At 40.4% G+C, this 17575-nt stretch overlaps 1 protein-coding gene across 4 annotated transcripts; it reads left to right on the top strand.

Moving 5' to 3' along the window:
- Positions 1-462: 462 nt before the first annotated feature.
- Positions 463-17033, top strand: LOC126368390 (striatin-3). 4 transcript variants are annotated; one of them, XM_050012358.1, is made up of 9 exons: positions 463-902; positions 1886-2134; positions 5902-6070; positions 8480-8650; positions 9492-9593; positions 13297-13478; positions 13763-14053; positions 14826-15083; positions 15696-17033. In XM_050012358.1, exons 1-9 carry the CDS (start codon positions 684-686, stop codon positions 16068-16070), a joined length of 2016 nt encoding a protein of 671 aa, XP_049868315.1. In that variant the 5' UTR covers positions 463-683; the 3' UTR covers positions 16071-17033. The 4 variants fall into 4 exon arrangements, with proteins under 4 accessions (XP_049868315.1, XP_049868313.1, XP_049868314.1 ...); XM_050012356.1 differs by having other exon boundaries at positions 13285-13478; XM_050012357.1 differs by having other exon boundaries at positions 8480-8659.
- Positions 17034-17575: the final 542 nt, after the last annotated feature.

Raw genomic sequence — 17575 nt, 5'->3', positions numbered from 1 at the left:
TCGATTGATGTGGTAGCACCCTAAGATTGTGGACAAAATTAATGAGATTTTTTCCCGTTTTGATACAGAACCCTATAGATAGTACACCGAAGAGCTGGTTATAGCAAAAAAAAAATTACATGATTAAGAAACTCGTTGAATGTATGCAAAAATCTAAATAACCATAGAGCAACACGGGCCTCCGGCGAATAATAACCCGTCTACTAAACGTAATAATGAGTAGATAGTGATTACATTACATTAATCTTTGCTGTTCTACGATAATAATAGAATTCCATTCTAAGGCATGGCCGCAAAAATTAAAAAAAATCAATAAATATTGTATCATAGCACGCGACACGACTCGCAAGTCGCGACAAAATGTCATAATGAAAATATTGCAGTTAGTGTTCGGATACTCGCTCTACTGTGTTATTGAACAAAAGATTTGAGAAAAACATGGCAACACTTCATAAAAAAAAATAAAAGCAATGTAGCGGACGGACGTCGTTTCGACTTTTCTATTCCGTCATGCAATAATTTTGTCATTCATGAATTCGTCGATAAAAAATATTTTAGGTGGTGTCACATATGTGAACGTTAGTTGAAATCTAGTAAAATAATGTGTTAGTATTTAATTTCGCGTAGTTCATCTTCGTAGTTCTTGATAGGTCTGTGACAAGTTCGGTAATGGTGGCCATGTCATGAAAATCCCCACAGCCATGGATGATAGCTCCGTGTCTCATCACAACGGAGGGCAAGTGGGATCTCAAATAGGAGTCAGTGTAAATAACAAACAAAATGAAGAACCTAGTCAAAGTGTCCAGTATTCAATACCGGGTATTTTGCATTTCATCCAACACGAATGGGCGAGATTCGAGCTCGAGAGATCACAATGGGAGGTGGACAGAGCGGAGTTTGAGGTGATAATTTATGATGTTTTGCAAGTGTATTTATTGTTATGATAACACAGACATTTAATTTAACTTAGCGAATTTTGTATGGCATTGATTTTGATTCTATAAATTAGTCTTTAATTTATAATGTTACTCCTTGTATTTTACTGTACATTATTCAATATTATTGCTTTGTTGGAGGATCTTGTAGAGCTTTATTAGTGTAGTCCTAGTCTCAGTAACAAAATGCTCGATATTAGTGTAATTAAGTACAACAGAAGTTGCTTTTTTCTACACAGTTGCTGTAGTTAATGGCTTTGAATTTACAATTGTAATTGTGTTGTACATATTGTGTGTTATGTACTATTCTTCTTTATGTTTTGTAACATGTGTTACCCAAACATTGTAAATAGAAAGTGTTTCTATTTTCCAATTAATGTAATTAGTATTTTCATGTAGCTCACAATATATATTGAGGTCCTTAAACCTATATGTTGGCAAAGCTTACTTTACCATCAGCATTGCAAGAGTAGTCTGTAAGTACACATTAGAAGCTATTGATTATGCATTAGTTCTTGCTTAATTCAGGAATCTTTGGTAATACAATGTTAAAATAAGTTTAGTAGTTTAATGCTCTAAATATTTAAACCTTGATGTAAGATTCTTTTTTATATACCTAGTGCCATTTTTTTAACTTCAACTCTCACTCATGGCTAGTTAACTTTGAACAATAACATATTAATGTAATAAATGTAATGATAGAATATTCACAGTACAGTTTGGGTATATCTTTATAAGTTGATTCTCTTCATTGTTATTCTGATTGCATTTGACATTAACATTAAAGTAGGAAATTAAGGAATTGTTATTGACACAATTTTTTTTAATAATAAGTTCAATAACTGAAGAAATATATCTATTAGTTTCATATTTTAAATAGTATTTACTTTGTTTATTTTACCCATAAATAGGGAAACAAAAATAACAGTTTGTTTTTGTATGTGCTGCAGGCACGGATCGCCTTCCTCCAAGGTGAGAGGAAGGGTCAAGAGAATCTAAAGAATGACCTCGTCCGAAGGATCAAGATGCTCGAGTATGCCCTAAAGCAGGAGCGGGCCAAGTTCCACAAGCTCAAATATGGGGTGGAGTTACAGCAGGGTGACGTCCGCCCACCCCCAGAGGAGCCCACAACGGAGCCAGAGCCCACGGAGCGCGCCCAGTGGAAGCAGGGCCGTCAGCTCATCAAACAGTACCTGCAGGTTTGTTGATTACTATTTCCTCATTATAATTTAGCCTAATAATTCTCCTACTACTGGGAAAAGATCTGTTTTTCATTGTCAATCTTGGTTTTTAAACATAACAAAACAAATTATTACATTTTATATTTAGGCAATTCAAATCAAATCAAATATACTTTAACACACACAAACAAAACATACAAACATTCACTTTCTAGTGTAGTGATATCCTACTTTAATCTTGGTTTTTAAACATAACAAAACAAATTATTACATTTTATATTTAGGCAATTCAAATCAAATCAAATATACTTTAACGCACACAAACAAAACATACAAACATTCACTTTCTAGTGTAGTGATATCCTACTTTCTTTGAAACCAACATTTAGTTTTAGGTATCCTCAGTTTTGCAGAATACCTATTTGTTTTTAGATTATGAAACCTTATTTTCTAATGTTAAGTAATTTGTGTTCAAGGATACTTAGTCTGTAGAACTCTTGTTCAAATAAAATCCTTTGTTGTTGAATTAAATGATGTTGAATAAAATCTATTAAAAGTATTAAACAGTATGATTAGATTAATTGATTTTGACTTGTATTTAGCCATTTCCTTAAGGTTTTCTGCTTGTCTCATGTGAAGCAGAGGTATTTAGGGACTACTGTTCAGGTAAACCTACAATATTACTATTATACAATTTATAGCAGACATATAGGAGAGATTGTACTGTACTTTGTTTACTTGTTCAAAAACATATAAAGAAATAAATGGAGATGTTAGAAGAATTTATTGTGGAGGTAAATAAGGTAAAGCCAACTGAAATAACAATTAATAAAATATAGCTTTTACGACATAGTTTAATGAAAGAACAGTAGTAGGTAGAAAACTAATAGACTGAACACAGCTGTTGAGAATGCCTAAACTCTAAATACATAATGTAATAATAATAATAGTCTGTTTTACTTTGTTTAATTTGGTAAATAATGAACTTAGTTTTAATTGTCAACAAAATATTTGCCAATAAAATATAATAATATGATACTTAATATGGAAATGGGAGTCCATACTCAGTCTATTAAGCAGCATTATTATTATCATAGCATCCCTTAAACAAACAATACAACTTATACAACCCCTATTGATAAATATCTGTACAATGTATAGCATCCCTTTCTTCGACAATGTGTAGGTAAAGTTGGTTTGTTCTGCTCAGTCAATCAGGCATGTGTAAAGACGCGGTGGTGCGTGTAACGGCGGCAGTGATTTGTGCAACTCCCGCCCTACTGGCGGAGCCACAAACGGGCCACACTCAACGTGTTAATAGCCACAACTCAATTATGTTAAGATAATAGCCCTCTTAACACCAGTACTAGATATACGCAAAAGTATTTATTACTCGTAAAATTATTTTACAAGTTTTACCGCGTCTTCAGCGGTATTTGTCTGACCAAGTAGTGAATGTAAGAATGAATAAAATACGAAGGCTGCAAATGTCATAGTTCAGCTAGTAGGTTTAGTCTTAACAATCGTGAATTAAAAAAAAATTATAGTCAATTTGTAGGTAGACTGCGTAGGTCTAAGTGTGACTTCACGACTACGGGAAGGTGCCCAAAGGTACAAAATAAAAAGTTCTATGTTGTTTTGTCTTTAACTAATACCTACCTACGTAATTATTTGAAGATTGAGATTTTCTGAATAATTGAGATATACTCAAGTCAAATAAATTAGCAGAATAAGTGAGACAGTCACAATGAACTAGATAATTTTGGAACTTAAGTAAGAAATACCTATAGAAAAACTAGTTTCCGCTCGCGACTTCGATATCGAGGGGTTTGACGCAGCGAAAGTTATCTACGTGGTTAACCGTCGTACGGAATCCATGCCGCAGGCGCTAATTTTTGAACTATCTACTTACCTGGCAATCTTGTAATCTCTACAACCGTAAATACATTCTGAACTTAGGTAGTTACATGGGGATTTCTTTTGGTTCTCGCCCAACCTTTAGGCCACCTTATACAAACATTTCCGGACCCTTGTGGTAGAATAATCGAATGTGTGAACCTTTTGATGTGATATTATATTCGTAGTATGAGTAGGTATATTATAGTTAAAAGGTCAGTAACAAGCCCCTTCCAAATAATATTAATTTTACATAATTAATAGTTCTATTTCGTCGTAAGTATCGTTTTGGTTATCATAAAAATCTACGAATATAATAAAAATGGTGATCAAATCGCTTAATTATAACAAAGAGAAACTTGACCCAGTTTAGTGACGTACTGAGCTGAATAAGTTAATTCAGTAGGGTTTCATTTTCATATATTATCTAGAGGGGTTATTGTTCGAATCTCGGGTCGAGCTCTTAAACCACTGAATCGAATTTATTTTCGAATTCGTATTTGGATCATACATAATCGATATCATTCACTTAGCGATGAAGCAAAACGTTGACATAAACCAACCTCGCTTGCGGGCGGAGAGTGTCCTTTATACATCATTATTTCCTAGCGTTATCCCGTTTTCACAGGGCCCGCTTACAGGTCCGGTTTTTTACTCAAGCGACTGCCTGTCTGATTTTCCAACCCGCGAAGGGAAAACCAACCCAATACGGGTTAGGTCACATACTTCCGAAACACATTTCTCGAGTATGTGGGTTTCCTCACAATCAGGAGTCTCCTTTCTATTATTGTTTATTCTTTGCCTAACCTGCGACTGGGCTGGTTCTTTAAAAGAAGGATTCTTCTTCTATCGTGTGGGGTGTGAGGTGGATTACTAACCCCATCAACCCTGGTGTCAGTGTTACAAATGCGCCGCGAAAGGCCCCAGACATGGCTCATATAACGACTACTAACTACTAACTTACATCAATAAGTAGTAACCGGGACCAACGGCTTAACGTGCCTTCCTTAGCACGGATCATCTTTGTTTCGGAAAATCAGGTGATCAGCCTGTAATGTCCTATAAACAAACTAGGGATCACAAAGTGATTTTCGTGATGTGTCTCCACCGGGATTTGAACACGGGACCTCCGGATCGTGAGCCCAACGCTCTAACCACTAGACCACGGAGGCCGTTAAAGAACGATTGATTTATTATAAAAGGTCGCCACATACAATAACAATACAAAAACATCAAGACTCCAAACTTACACATATTGATATTTAAAAAAGAAAAAGAGTATTATTCCTTTGTATTCATTCAAGTTATGTTAGGTCAGATTGGTAGTCACTTCTGCAAATGACTTCCAATAACTTCAGCCTAGGCATGGTACATTACATGGTTACTAGGTAGACGCGAAACCCCCGGCCTTCGACCGGTAGACACTGTCTAGGCAAGTAGCTCTCGAATAAATGAGATAACCAAAAAATATGATGATTAAGTTATCTGCCTAGACAGTATCATGCATTATTGGGTAGGTAAGTGGGCCCCTGAACAAATGGGATAAACAGAACAAAGATGATTGTTCTGTTTTTATTATGTCTTTATTTCTTAAGAATCCCCCCTAGCCAACACAGCCTCCGTGGTCTATTGGTTAGAGCGTTAGGCTCACGATCTGGATGTCCGGGTTCGATTCCCGATGGGGACATTGTCGAAATCACTTTGTGAGACTGTCCTTTGTTTGGTAAGGACTTTTCAGGCTTGAATCATCTGATTGTCCGAAAAAGTAAGATGATTCCGTGTTTCGGAGGGCACGTTAAGCCGTTGGTCTCGGTTATAAGGCGTAGAAAAAAAACAACTCGACCAACCCGCATTGGAGAAACAATCTAATGAGCAATGTGCGTTCACAGGAAATAGGCTACACGGACACGATCTTGGACGTGCGTTCGAACCGCGTGCGGGCGCTATTGGGGCTGAGCAGCGAGGAGCAGCCCGAGGACCCCAACTACAGGGGTTACGACAAGCAGCGCGACCGCTGCGACCACTCCATCAACCACCTCATTCGCAAGTATGATTATGGTAAGTAACTAATTCAGATTTATAATTCAGTATCACAAGTAGTAACGGGGAGCGCCGCCGGTTCGATCCGGACTTGACAATGAGTTATTAATTTATCTCAAGTGTAATTTTTCCCTAACACAGTCGGCTCGACTATTATAGACGGCGTTACGGCCACCACCTATCACGTTGGTCTAACAGAAAGCTCGGATAGTCCGAGGCTTATTAGTCAGTTAGTTTTTTTAGTCGTGAGTTTTGTATTACCACAGGTAATCAGGAGACAAAGTCGACACAAAAAGGTTGCCCGTGACGACAAGCATTTGTACGCGTTCTATGTCTTTAATGCGCTCCCAGTCCAGCATAGAATTATAATTACATGTAATCCTGGAGTGTATAGGAGTACAAACAAATCTTCATTTCAAGCAATTGGGTCCCTTTAGTGTCCCTAGAGACTTCTAAGCGTTTGCGAAGAAGCTAGGTTTGCGTAACGCCAATGGCTATATTTACGCTTAATGAACCGTTTTAGGAGTCGAAATTCGGGGAACTGAACCCACTATACAAACTTCAGAGTACTATTCTTCGTGTTGATTTGATGGCTTGTTTTAAACTTTGATGTTTGACTTGCAGACATGGTAAACGCATTGTACGTCCTGTACTATATTGCAGACGATAGACAATGATATATATCTATTGATAAAAAAACACTTCCTTCAAAGATCGATTTGCTTTTAAAAAAAGATTTCCAATGAGGGACTTTCCAGGCTATTTTCCTCAATAACAATATATTTTGGAATAATTATGTATCCGAGTAATGAGAAAATAGGTAATTACCACGTTACAATTCGCCTTCTCTTACTTATTAAAGGCGTATTAGGCTTTATCCGTAGGCTTTATCTACATTTACCAGCCCTCAATCACTAGAACAGAGTGTTGAAATAAGTGGAACAAATTCTAATAAAATATGCTTAATATAATAATAAAAGGAATTAATAATAATTAGGCGCGTAAATAGTTCACGTGTGACTGAGGTTGTAATTATAAATAGCGCGTAGTATATCTTATTCGTTCACCACGTGCTCGACCATTTATTGATTAGATTAGATCCACTTCAACGGATTTTGATTCGTCTTCGACTAACATGATTGATGCCTCACCGGATTAAACGGATTCACTCTTGGATATAATATAATTCGGAAGTAATGATTCTATATACATTCACGCCCGTAATATCTAATGGGGTGGACAGAGCCATAAGTAATAAAAGACAGCAACTGTTGATACGAAGTCTTTAAGATGGTTATGATGAACTTTATGGTAACAAGGGGTCAACATATCGCTTTTAACAATTGTCCATCAGGTTACAAAGAAAACAATCCCTTCGTCGGATTTTACGACATTTTATTTAGTGCTTAATAATAATCGACCATATTTCTGAAATAAATAAGACATGGAAATTCTTACAAAAAAATATAAAATAAATAAATTGAAGTTGGGGAAGCAAGAGAGGTGTGTCAGGATCGAAGCAAATGGGATTCTTCATAGTCTCTAAGCAGAGACTATGACGAATTTCCCACCGCCTATTTATACCGGGATAAGCATCCCGGTGGGAAATAGGCGTGGGTTTATGTATGTATGTAAGAAATTCTATAGATATCATACCCATGGCTATTAATGACAAAACGTGACGCATTCCACCTTTTACGGCTGCCACGAGCTTGGGTCATCGTCTCCATCTCATTTTACACCTACAACAAAAGAAATTTAGCTTGAAGATCAGAATAAACTGACATTCCTTAGGTTCTTATATACAACTAAATACATAAACCGACATTTGTAATCCCTAATGAGGTGGGCAGAGCCAAATCAGTTACTTTTTACTAAACGTCAGAACACGAAATTACTATGGAATTTGTATGAAAAAGCAACATGTGACGTCATAGAAAACGGCCTCCGTGGTCCAGTGGTTGAGCGTTGGGCTCACGATCCTGGGTTCGATTCCCAGTGGGGACATATCACAAAAATTACTTTGTGGTCCCTAGTTTGGTTAGGACATTACAGGCTGATCACCTGATTGTCCGAAAGTAAGACGATCCGTGCTTCGGAAGGCACGTTAAGCCGTTGGTCCCGGTTACACTTACTGATGTAAGTACGTATTCGTCATATGAGTCATGTCAGGGGCTATTGGCGGCTCAATAGTAACCCTGACACCAGGGTTGATGAGCTTGGTAATTCATTTGACAACCCACACGATAGAAGAAGAATAGAAAACGTGATAAAATGTCGCATTGTCGTAATTATTACATATTACTTTGTTAAAATTCATAAATACATTTTATGTCACCTTTAGATCTGTATTTATTTAGTAATAAGAGTTTCATAATTTATCTTTGCACTAGGAAACTACTCAATTGTGTCGATTGTTATCCTCAGGCAAAGAGCCGCGCAAGGGCGGCGTATCGACAGGCGGCGGCTACAACGAGGAGGGTCTCTCGGTGCAGGAGACGGCCGCAGTATTCGCCAACTTCGAGTTCCTGGCCAACCAGGAGATGGATATGGACGAGATCGACGACCTCGACGCCAAGCAGCCGCACCACACTTCGGGTAAACAAGGTATTGTTAGGATTACCTGGGTCAGCACTTACTAGTAACTCTATCCATGTGGCCTACCAATGCGGTAAATGTCACTAAGCAAGAATAACTTATGCGAAGTTTGTATTGGTTATCTCTTTTGAGCAGACGAAGGACACGATTACTCAAGCCATTGAGGCGGCCAATCAACTCGCGGCGACTACAACAAACACTGCAGGACCCCGATAAAGACCCGCCACCGTGGTTGGCTCACTAGGGTTGATAGATTCTTTAAAAAATATAATACTCTCAGATGACGCCTTGAGATAAGGTTCGCGCTCAACTGTGCTCCGTCAGGCCTGTTGCTTAAATTATCTACCGGGTGAGAACCCTCAGCGCACCCCATTTGTCCGGCCTAGTAGTTAATGCCACCTGAGGCAAAAAGCCATGTCAAAAATATAATCTTTTGAGCAGAGCGTTGTAGGCTGAGTACTGGAGGCTACGCTATCAGAAAGTGTTATAACAGCGCCTGTTTCTATTTAGGTGGTCTTCGTCGTTTCATAATGATATTCGATTAGTGGTGTACCCGCTTCTTATAATAAAATGTATCTAATTTCAGTTTAGGTAAGCAGAGCTTGGAAATGGGAATAAAATGTATGATTGTAGCATTTATCTCTTGCGAATCAACTAAGTCGCTGACTTGCAACAATCTATCTTGCCCGCACTCATTAGGCTTATATATACAGCGCAATAGTGATGTTCCTACAGCACCACACGATTCATAAAAGCCGTACCATAGAATGTACCCCTTTGAGCCGAAGTGTCTATTAAATTCGCACGGATTACTAATCTATTATTAATATGTATGATACAGGCGAGGAAGTAGACCACGAGGCCGAGGAGGTTCTGAACGAGCTGAACCTCCTCACCGAGAGTGAGGCCGACGCGGGTGGGCAAGGGGACGAATACCCCGTCGGTGAGTGATGATTCCTTGATATTTGTATGATAATAATCCACTTTCATGTTTCAAAGATCGCCCAAAGTTTGCTCAAGTTGCAAATACTTAAAGTAATAAGGATGGTCCTTCAGCGGTTAGTCCTACCTCGGGTTGTTTTTATTCGACATGATCCTCTCAGACAACGGCGTGAATCTAGGTTCGAGCCTTTTCAACGATCAGGGATGACTTAATTAAACCATATCTGTCAGCATGGAACCGCATTTGTTCCACCTGTGCAGCGGCCTACCGCGTCGCGTTTTTTCGGCATTTGGATTCCTCTCATATAGTGTCGGACGCAGCGCCCTCCATGTTGCCGAGCGCCTCGTCGATTCCGCCGCGTGCTGTCGTACTCCCGCTTTTTGTCTCGCTCTAGCTAATGACGGTCCTGAGTGACAGAAAAGGATAGAAGTACAGGAACGTCCTATGTGGTGCGACCAGATGTAGTTCAATCCTTAGACACCCTTAGACGGGTTGCCGACCTAGGTGTTCCCAACTTCATACAACATGGACCCCTTAAGCACTTAGTAGGCCAGTATGGTAGTCGCAACTGATTCGAAATTGACTCATTTCGTTGCTTATCAGTTGGTAGTGCAATTAAGGCTTATCTATGCTTACCATCAGGCATAGTAGAGCGAGACAACATCCTCAGGCATGTTGTCTTAAAGTTTTAACGGTGAGAACCCTATTTGTCCGGCCAAGTATTGAATGTTATCTGAGAGATATATAATGTAAGTCATATCAGAGAAAGAAAGCTTTGCCTCGTACTTGCGACTCTAGCAAACTTTGGTATATGAATTCATGTAAATTTTAAGTTCATCGCATAATGATAATATTCTGAATTATAAGACGATCCTAACTGGAGTGAAGGTTGGTGTATTGTGCTGGATATAAGTCATTGAACAATAAGAAAGAGAAGTTAACCATCGTTTTGTTCCGCGTCCCTTTAGTGATGCCATGCGCCATGTGCATACATACGCCAACTTTTCTGTCTTATTGCTCCGTGGTCTAAGTAGTAGAGATCAAATAGTATAAATAAATTACTAATTATTAAGCGACTATTTTGTTTTTTTACGGTCAGAGCGTAAACCTATAGAACACTGCTAAAGCATGTAGTATCGTAGTTGCTTTTACTATCCTATACATTATTATACGTACATAGTAATACATAGTACATATAGTTTAATTAGAATTGTCATGAGATTGATACGAGCCCTGGTATTCCCTATCTTCCTGTACGGAGTAGAAACGTGGACAATCCTGGCCCGAGAAAGACAAAGGATTGATGCACTAGAGATGTGGTGTTGGAGGCGAATGCTAAGAATACCTTGGACTGCGAAGCGTGCATCGATCATGACCCAGCTCCAAATAAAAACTCGTCTGTCCACTATATGCCAGCAACGCATCCTTTCTTATTTCGGCCACACGATGCGCAGAGGTGATGACAGTTTGGAGAAACTGATTGTGGTTGGGAACACTGAAGGCAAAAGATCGCGTGGTCGTTCACCGACTAGATGGACTGATCAAGTGAAAGACGCGTCGTCATCCAAGTTCTACACAGTAGTAAGGGGTGCGCTGGACAGGAACCGGTGGAGGCAGATCATACGCTCCAGGTGCAACCCTGATGCTGACCACGATCCTCAGATATGAGGGACCGACCAAGAGAGAGAGAGAATTTCATAAAATAGGTCGTATTTATTTAGAAATATAAAAAAATATACAGAAAAAGAAACTCGTCGGTGTAGGCGGTGGTAGTGTGTTTTAGGCGTGATTTTTTGTTTGTATTTTTTATATATAAAGTTATGATCGTTCTTAAAAATTATTATTAGGAACACAAAGTTATTAGGCTTACACTCTGACCTTGTGCATGATCGATAAATTTGTCTATTTTGCATGTATTTTAAGTCAAAATGTATTTTAAGAAGCCTGATTAATGAAACTAATTGTTGATAGCGCATTTTTAAATATAAAATGTATTTATATTATAATTTTTGTTTTGTGGCCTATAAAATCGAAGACAGCTAAACGCCATATAGTTGTAAAAATAACTAATGCGCCATTTAACGTTTAGCTAGTCAGAGACATCCCATCACCGATTTAGGGTAGTCTCCTGGAAGGGTGATGTTGACTATGTAAATAAGTTTATAAATAAATACTGGGGGTTTTAAAAGGCCACATTGTTGCAAATCATCTAAAAAAAACAATATTGCTATTTGACGTTTGATTGCATTGTGCACTTTTATTGGCGCAAATGTCAATTTGCAATATTGGTTTTTTAGATGAATTTCTTCGATGTGGCCTTTTTAACCACCGAGTACAAAAACAAAAACTAACTGCCTTTAAAATAAAATTCAAAAATCGATGTTGGCATGAAATACAGCTACAATACCGTATCAACCAATTCATCGTTGCTTTGACAAAATATATATTTTTTTATTACTGAAAACTTGTTAGACTTCGATTTATCTGGCTTTGATTTAATAGGCCGCATTGGGTGGTTTCCTAGGTCAAAGATAAATTATGAAATTCTGATTACTAAATAAAGACAGATCTAAAGGTGGCGTTTAGTAAAAAGTAACTGATTATTTGACTTGACTAGTTGGAAACTATCCTATTATTATAGTGCATCTGTATTTTATAATTAAAGTGGCTTTATGTTCTTGTAAAATAATACTTCTGGTTATTTTCGGTGTTTTAAAGTGTTTGTGTGTTATTTACTAATAGTCATAGATGGGCATTGGCTTTTAATCAGGTTTTTATGTTTAATCTACATAGTATCATATCTTTAAATACCAATATCATATGAGTGAAATCATAGCCGATCGTCATGCGTTCATCTAGCGATATTGTCGTTCCGTGGACACAGTTTTGTTTCGTTCTTCGCAAGTTGCGAGCAATCGTCAATAGACAATGCGCGCGCATCACGTGGGATTTAGTTGTCTTTTGACGTTTTTGGGTGATGTTTAGGCCAATATGGGCTATGGCCGTGGAGTTCCCCTACGGTTTACTTTTTTATTATTCAAGGACATCTGAAGTAACTCCCTCTAACTTTTTCAGAACCGTTTTACTTGCGTTTCAGCTTCGTTACAAGTACTTGAAATGAAGCACAATCTGTCCGTGGCAAAAAGTGATACCGCGATTCAGAATCGTCCATTGTTTGATTAACGTTCTTGCCTTACATGCGTTTCCGACGACATTTGTTACCGCAATCGAAGCCTGTTACCTTAATTTTAAGCTATCCTAATTATACCTTAAGCTCTCATTTATATTTATGAGTTAAAATAGAATTATTCGTCTACCTATTATACTACAGGATGTTTACGTACAAATGTTGTTATAGTTTTTAAAATCTTACCATGACGGGTCACATGCAATAACCTAATAAAAGGGTGCATTTGACTGTTTGTCCTGACTACGGTATAGAAGTATTTTGATATCAAAGATGTCAATTACAAAATTAATTTTATAATCTATATTTTTATCATAACAAATTAATATGACGTATAGTGAAGTATCTTGTTCCTGTAGTTGACCTCATCAACCCAGATTTCAATGTTATTATTGACCCGCCATAGGCCTTTGCTTGTTCGTCTTTACCTAACTTAGTGCACGTAACTCCTGCATGCGTACTAACCCCGGCATGTTAGCATGAATGGTACTGTATGTGTTCCAGTGAAATTCCCAGGCGGCGGCGGCGGCGGCGGCGGCGCGGGCGGCGAGGCAGACGAAGAGCCGCTAGCGCTCGGCGAGCTCGCTCAGCTCACCGTCAGCAACGAGCCCGAAGCCTACGACGTCAACAGCGCCAACAAGGAGTCTTTCCGCAAGACCTGGAACGCTAAATACACGCTGCGCTCGCACTTTGACGGGGTCAGTATCCAGTTTATTTTTTATTTGTGTTTTGTTCAAGTGTTTATTTGTTGGTTTCGTGCTGTTCTGATACTTGGAGTGCGACGCTGATGTCATGTGAGCATAATCGGTGTTAAGGTCCGCGTCCTCGTAAATGGAAACCAAGCGAAAGGGGCGTCAGGTTTGCTTGCTTTGTCCGGATTGAATCCGGACCTTAGACAGTGGTGCCCTATTTTAGCAATTGTCTATCACAAAATCTACAAATCAATCTGCATAACAAAACAATTCTGCCTACAACATTCCAGGTGCGAGCGCTCGCATTCCACCCCACCGAGGCGGCGTTAGTCACAGCCTCCGAAGACCACACGCTCAAGCTCTGGAATCTCCAACGCACGGTCCCGGCGAAGAAGTCAGCTGGTTTAGACGTGGAGCCGCTATACACGTTCCGGGCGCACACCGCCCCCGTGCTGTGCCTCGCGATGGGCGCGCCCCGCTCCGAGGAGTGCTTCTCAGGAGGACTGGACGGCACTATCCGCGTGTGGAACCTGCCGCCACCGACTGCTGATCCCTACGATCCTTACGACCCTGCTGTGCAGGTACGATGCGTTCTTGTTTCTGTCCGTACTTAGCACTGACATACTATAAAGAAATAGACTAAGGTTTTGTTTAAAAAAAAAGCGTCCGAACCGTATTGTAAGTACGTATACATTAATATGCAGGTAGTATACGTTCGTCCCCACAAATTCAGATGTTATGGTTGTTAAACAACAATATTGGTTGTACAGTGTCGTCATTACACCCATTGCGACTAAATTCGATCTTGACACGCTGTCGCTTAGTGACAAGATGCGCCGCGAACACTTTTTTACAGAGATTAGTAGTCTTAACTACCATTGACCTTGAATATATGTTTATATTAGAGTGCCAATTAGTGGAGAGGAGTGTTAAGCTGGTGGGGTCAAATTGTCAATGTCTGCTGTTCATCTGGATGTTTCAGCCGATCCTATCTGCATTGTTTAACTACTGTGTTTGGAAAACTATTCGTACTTTTAATGTGAAAGTAAATCTGTCTGTCTGTTATGCTTAATTTCATACTAAAACAGCAGGTTTGATTCTAGTAAAAATTGGCATATAATTAGATCGAAACCCCAGAAGTGGCCTAAGACGAACTTAGAAGCACTTTCCAGGTGCTAACGGGGTCTTAATGCACTCATTACTAAGAAGTCCACGCAGATGAAGTGTGGGTGTAGAAGTCAGGATTTGTCAAAACACAAAGCAAATGTTTGTTTACAAGGAGATTTCAGTTCCTAGGATACCGATTTCTTTTCTTTAATTTAAATATTGAAATAGAGTGTGTGTATGGTGCAGGGCCCCGTGCTGCGCGAGCACACGGACGCGGTGTGGTCGCTGGCGAGCGCGGGCGGGCGGCTGCTGTCGGCGTCGGGCGACGGCACGGCGCGCCTGTGGGCGCCGCGCGCCGCGCGCCCGCTGCTGGCCACGCTGCGGGCCTCCGACGCGCCGCTGGCGCCCGCGCCCGCCGCCGCAGACTTCGCCGACGCCGCCGCGCGCGCCGCCGTCGTCTACACCGACGGCACGCTGCTGCTCTACGACCTCGAGACCGCGCAGGTCCGTGCCTCACGCCTATAGCTCCATCAGCCCGCTGATGGATGGCAGCAACGTATTTGTCGATTTCCCCGCAGACATTTAGCCACATCGAGATATAGCTGGCCGCATCGTAATATAGTTTCGTTTCACGACACTGGTGGCTCTGATTGCACTGTGTACGTGCGCCAAAATTGGCATCGCCACAAGTCTGTAAGGTGACCAGAGTATAGGCAAATAAAAATATATACTTTTTAATTTAAATAATTATAATTAAATTAGAACAATATTCGTCTGTGTACGTCCGTACAAATTAGTACGAAAACGCACCCAAAGTGCGACCGGCCTTAAAGTATCAGAATTCTTTGGTTTTTAATCACTGTCTTGAAATATTGCTTAGTATCTTATATTGTAACCCATATACCCAAAAAATGGGTTTGATGTATGTTTACATCGAACCTAACCTGTATTGGGCTGATTTTCTATTTGGGGGTTGAAAGGTCACATAGGTTTCTGTAAAAAAACCGGACCTGTCAAATCTTCAGGTTAGGTGAGCGGACCCTGTGAAAACGGGATAACGCCAGGGAGATGATGATCTTGTATCGTATTGTGACATATGTTCCGTGGTGCCGGCAGGCGGTGCTGCGCGTGTCGTGCGACAGCCCGATGACGCGCGTGCGCTCGCACCCGACGCTGCCGCTGCTGGTGACGGCGCACGAGGACCGCCACATCCGCTTCTGGGACGCCGTGTCGGGCCGCTGCGCGCACGCCATGGTGGCGCACCTGGACGCCGTCACGGGGCTGGCGCTCGACCCCAACGGGCTGTTCCTGCTGTCCGGCTCGCACGACTGCTCCGTGCGCCTGTGGAACCTCGACACCAAGACCTGCGTGCAGGAGATCACCGCGCACCGCAAGAAGTTCGACGAGAGCATCCTCGACGTCGCCTTCCACCCGCTGCGGCCCTACATCGCCAGCGCCGGCGCCGACGGCCTCGCCAAAGTGTTCGTCTGAGCGCCCCACCCTATATACACAGTATATATATTACATGTAATTTTACTTTCGAAATCTTAAGCGCAGTAGCGAGTCGCGACATCGCTCGTAGGGCGAGCCAGTCTAGTCGTGCGGCGACCCGCGCGCCCACTGCCGCGAGCGGTTTTATCGTATTTAATAATGTAATGGACGCGCGCTCGACGCTCGTTATAAGCGCGTAGTGAACACTCATCTATGTATAGACATTTGAAATCTATTATAATATATTTTTAGACTTTCAGTATGTGGATTTTAGGTTTGTATCGCGAATTTTTCACCGATTTAACGTTATGCAGTGAGGATATTGTTCGTTTCTATGCATCTGTAAGCGAGACCTTGTAATAAATATCATGTGGATACCGACGAAGTTTCCTTGATATGTTCATACGTTATGTGTCTGTACAGTTAGATGTTACGCAATATTTGGTAATCTTTGCAAGAACAAATGGTGTTTCTTTAGCTATTACGGTTTATTTAAATCGATTGGATTTCAATAGAGAATATTTTTTTGTTTTATGACATGTTAATGATGATAAAACGTGCTCTCATGATATCTTATGCAATGAGGAGCGAGCGAACAAAAATATGATTGAGTAGAAGTACTATATCGAAAATAACATAAGTAATGTTTGTTCATAACGAGTACTGCGATGTAGAATATATATGATAATAAAACATTACATATTCCTTTATTTTCCTCGAATTCATACTTGTACACATACATCAAAATTGATAGTAAAAAGCAACATAACCGAACCGCATGTTGTTTTTTTATATTGTTTTTAGTTCTATCCCTTACACCCAACTTATAAATATTGTAGCAAGTGTCGTAGTCCAATAACCTGTCTACTTGTATAAACCAAACTGATTCTACCACGATACTGAACCAGTCAATATCTTATGATCGATCAGACAGATTATTGTGATTAAATGTTTTCTCTAATACTGGCTCTTTTTATTTTGTAATTGTTGGTTTATCAAAATGACCGAGCGTTAACGTGTGGGTATGAGGACAACACAGTGAAACAAAATGGCAGAATTACAATTACATTAACACAGAGGAACAGCAATGACCTAGAATAAGGGATAATACTACATATAGACGGCAGCTCGGTGGCGCAGCGGTAAACGCGCTCGGTCTGCGATTGTTGAAGTTAAGCAACTTGCGCAAAGGCCGGTCATAGGATGGGTGACCACAAAAAAAGTTTTCATCTCAAGCTCCTCCGTGCTTCGGAAGGCACGTTAAAGCCGTTGGTCCCGGCTGCATTAGCAGTCGTTAATAACCACCAATCCGCTCTGGGCCCGCGTGGTGGTTTAAGGCCCGATCTTCCTATCCATCCATAGGGAAGGCCCGTGCCCCAGCAGTGAGGACGTTAATGGGCTGGTGACGACGACGATAGAACGGCAACTGTGCGCTCCCCACCAGCGGCTGAGCTAGGTTTACCTCCTTCGTTCTCTTAATATTATATTCTCAAAATATTACATTC

This window comes from Pectinophora gossypiella, chromosome 7 (assembly GCF_024362695.1).
Source record: "Pectinophora gossypiella chromosome 7, ilPecGoss1.1, whole genome shotgun sequence".
NCBI lineage: Eukaryota > Metazoa > Arthropoda > Insecta > Lepidoptera > Gelechiidae > Pectinophora > Pectinophora gossypiella.
The sequence above is the reverse complement of the archived record's forward strand: the minus strand, read 5'-3'. Positions and strand labels throughout refer to the sequence as shown.

What these genes read in the sequence shown, in the direction of transcription:
- LOC126368390 (XM_050012355.1), top strand. Translation starts at nt 684, where the DNA reads ATGAAAATCCCCACAGCCATGGATGATAGCTCCGTGTCTCATCACAAC. An exon ending in CCACACTTCGGGTAAACAAG is followed by an intron (nt 8,660 to 9,491) that starts GTATTGTTAGGA and finishes TGTATGATACAG; the next exon opens with GCGAGGAAGTAGACCACGAG. An exon ending in CTTACGACCCTGCTGTGCAG is followed by an intron (nt 14,054 to 14,825) that starts GTACGATGCGTT and finishes TGTATGGTGCAG; the next exon opens with GGCCCCGTGCTGCGCGAGCA.